The sequence below is a fragment of the Daucus carota genome, chromosome 1 (genome assembly GCF_001625215.2).
Source record: "Daucus carota subsp. sativus chromosome 1, DH1 v3.0, whole genome shotgun sequence".
Lineage (NCBI taxonomy): Eukaryota > Viridiplantae > Streptophyta > Magnoliopsida > Apiales > Apiaceae > Daucus > Daucus carota.
Genome location: NC_030381.2, coordinates 21061526 through 21065350, shown reverse-complemented (window position 1 = coordinate 21065350; position 3825 = coordinate 21061526). Strand labels below are relative to the sequence as shown.

General features: G+C 36.4%; 1 protein-coding gene across 1 annotated transcript; it reads left to right on the top strand.

Moving 5' to 3' along the window:
* Window positions 1-1320: 1320 nt before the first annotated feature.
* On the top strand, window positions 1321-2335 carry LOC108200276 (triacylglycerol lipase OBL1). Its single transcript, XM_017368378.2, has 3 exons — window positions 1321-1354; window positions 1448-2073; window positions 2180-2335. The coding sequence occupies exons 1-3, from the start codon at window positions 1321-1323 to the stop codon at window positions 2324-2326; spliced, it is 807 nt and encodes a 268-aa protein (XP_017223867.1). The 3' UTR covers window positions 2327-2335.
* Window positions 2336-3825: the final 1490 nt, after the last annotated feature.

Genomic DNA, 3825 nt, shown 5'->3' with positions numbered 1-3825 from the left:
GAGATGAGTGATCTGGGGCTACTTCATTATTTCTTGGGCATTGAAGTATCACAAGGAGCAGATGGAATTTTCGTTTCACAAAAGAGGTATGCAAAAAGTATTCTTGACAAATTTAATATGTCTAATTGCAAGCCAGTTTCAACACCACTAGTTGTAAGTGAAAAATTATCAAAAGATGATGGAACATCGAAGGTAGATTGCTCTCATTACAGAAGTTTGGTGGGTAGCTTGTTGTATCTTACAGCAACAAGGCCTGACATAATGTTTGGAGCAACTTTACTGTCAAGATTTATGCAAAACCCTAGTCAAACACATTATGGAACAGCAAAAAGAATCATGAGATACTTGAAGGGAACAATTGACTATGGGATCTTTAACAAAGCTGGAGAAAATCTGAATCTAATTGCGTACTCGGATAGTGATTGGGCTGGAAGCATTGATGACATGAAGAGTACATCTGGCTATGCATTTTTACTTGGAACAAACATTTGTTCCTGGCTGTCAAAGAAGCAGAAAGTTGTTGCACAATCATCAGCTGAAGCTGAATATGTGGCAGCTTCAAAAGCAACATCTCAAGCAATTTGGTTAAGGAGGATACTTGAAGATTTTGGAGAAGAACAAAAGGAAGCTACAATTCTATTCTGTGACAATAAATCAGCCATTTCCATAGCTAAGAATCCAGTGTGTCACGAGAGGACGAAGCACATTGCAATCAAATATCATTTTATCAGGGATGCAGTTGAAGAAGGAGAGATACAGCTACAATATTGCACGACTCAAGAACAGCTAGCCGACATTTTTACAAAGGCTCTTCCTAAAGAAAAATTCTGCTACTTGCGTGAACGCATTGGAGTTGTCAAACAAGTGCATTAAGGGGGAGTGTTGAAATTAATGCACTTTCATCTTTATTTTATCTATTTATTATATGTTCATGAACCATGTAATCAAAGGTCATTTAGAGGGTCTTTACTACTACTCTAAAATGATCTCTAGAACGTTCTTTATTAGCTATATAAGCATGTTCTACATCATATGTAAAAGAACTACAAGAAATACAATAAAAAGGAATCATATTCAGAATTACACAAAATTCTTTTATCTGTTCTTTTTTAGAGCTCTGCGGTAGCAACTCATTTAGATTCCTACACATAGTAGTAAAAACCACTAGAAAACGGTGAAAGACCACTGGAATGGACGTTTAACTTCCTCTCAACAACACAGGCATATTTGAAGTTTCACTATGCATGCATGCAGAAGTGAAGTATATTTTTCTTCTGCCAAACCATATTGTCTTGACCTCTGTGTTTTTGAAAACTGCAGATGGAATTTTTGGACTCCTTTGATTTCTACAATCGTAAGAATCTGTCCTTATGGATATCTATTTGATGAAATGTAAACTAGGAATAATGATATGTGTAAATACTTATGACGAATTGATGTTGCTCAGAATATCAAAAGAAAGCGACCACACAAGCCTTCATGTGCTGGGACAAGAGTGCTGATGATGAATTGATCGTAGTGGCTTTTAGAGGAACAGAGACATTTGATGCAGATGCCTGGTCTTCGGACATTGATCTCTCTTGGTATGAACTTCATCAGGGCAAAAAAGAAGTCCATGGAAAAGTCCATGGTGGTTTCATGAAAGCTCTTGGGTTACAAAAGAGCCACGGCTGGCCTCTAATATACCAAAAAGACGACGAAAAACCACTGGCTTATTATGTCATCAGGGACAAGCTAAGAGAAATTTTACAAGCTAACGAAAAGGCAAAGTTTATAGTTACTGGTCATAGCTTAGGAGGGGCACTGACCATTCTTTTTCCAGCTATATTAGCTTACCACGACGATGACTTGTTACTAAAGAGATTACAAGGAATTTACACATTCGGACAACCTAGAGTTGGAGACAAGGAATTTGGGGATTACATGGAAGGACTATTTTCGAGTTATGAAATTCAGTATCTTAGATATGTTTACTGTAACGATATTGTCCCAAGGTTGCCTTACGATGACAAGAGTTTCATGTTCAAGCACTTTGGGAAATGCCTCTACTTCAATACTTTCTACGAAGGCAAGGTAATTAACAATTCCTCGATCTCCCATGCTTAATAATTCTCGATCTCGGATTAAATAACGATGCAATACTAAGTACGGTTATATTTTTGTGGTTGATTTAATCAAGGTTGTCGCGGAGGAACCAAACAAAAACTATTTCTCGCCATGGTACACAATTCCACAGACAATTCCACAGACGCTGAATGCAATTTGGGAGCTGATAAATACTCGAAGGGGCCAGATTACAAAGAGCCAGGCATTCTTCAAGTGTTAAGAGTAATAGGGCAGGTTCTATTCTATATATACATTCACGATTTGCACGTATTTAGAGGGCCGAGGGCCTCCAATAAGTATAGTTTTATAATATTTTTTTAAAAAATTCCCCCGAATAAAAATTATATCTAAACTTTTTTTAAAAAAGAATAATTTAAAAAAATATTATTAAACTATTTTTTATGCAAGCCTTGAAAAACGTGGCACAAAGTAATGTATAGAATTGAACGAGACAGAGAAAATACATACTTAATGTATAGAATTGAACGAGACAGAGGGAGTAAATACTTAATTCTATGCACATCATCGCCCAAATACTTCTGTACAAGGGACTTGCATGGTTTAAAGTTTTAATATTTAACAAGTCAATAAGGAGATTAAGTAAGAGGTGACCAGAGAAACAATTATAAATAAATAAAGTTAGGAGCAGCCACGAAATATTTAAACACACATCTCGCAAGGGTTAATTAGAAAAAGTGATGGAGGCTTGTTGGCATATATATTATATTTATACTTTAGTGTCTATCCTTGTAAAAATTTAAGAATAAAAATTCACTCTTAACTATTTAATATTATAGTCGCTAAACATTTTGAATTAATCTTAGAATTCACATTTCTCAACAATTTTTGATCAAAGGCTTCATGCAAGATCGGAGAATATAAAAAACTTTAATATCATTTAAATTATATATAGTTATTCAAGCACTTAACCAAACAAATAATACTAGACACCAATTTCATACCACTTTAACCGGTTCAGACCACTTCTTGAACCAAAGAACCTCCATGTGTACTGAGATATCATGTAAATAATTTTTGTAATATGTTGTGTTCCAAAATATGCTTTTAAATTGGGTATATGATATGATTAATAATGGCCCAAACCTATATTGATAAGGGAAGAATCTCTACGCAGGAGGTTCACATGGAAAAACCTGGGATGGATTCTAAATATTGATTAAAGGAAGTTTACATGGATCAGGAAGCTATTGGAAGGCTGGAATAGGAGCCCTGGACCAGGAGGTCTATAGGTTTTATGGGATGAACCAGGAGGTTGAGGTTCTCTGATGAGCTGAACCAGGAGGTATAAATTGAATATAGGTCGTAATATAAAATTATAATTATATTCTTACGACAACTTTTAATCAATATATATATATAGGGTATTACTCAAACCTCCTTATCCTAAAAACTAAAAACCAAACTGGAATATCACTAAATCCAAAAGTAAATACCACTAAATTTTTAAACAACCCCATCTCCACCTCCATCTTCATCAACCCCACCTCCATCTTCACCAACCCCAACCTCCACATCCGCCACTGCCACCACCTCCATCGTCGCCTCCTCCATAATCACCACCACCTCTATGCCGCCCGCCCCCTCCATAACCACCACCTCCATCTCCACCTCCATAACACAATCTCCACCTCCATCTTCACCAGCCCCATCTTGGTCGTTGCTTCAACCTCCTTCAGCCCCGTTCATACTTCTTTCTCC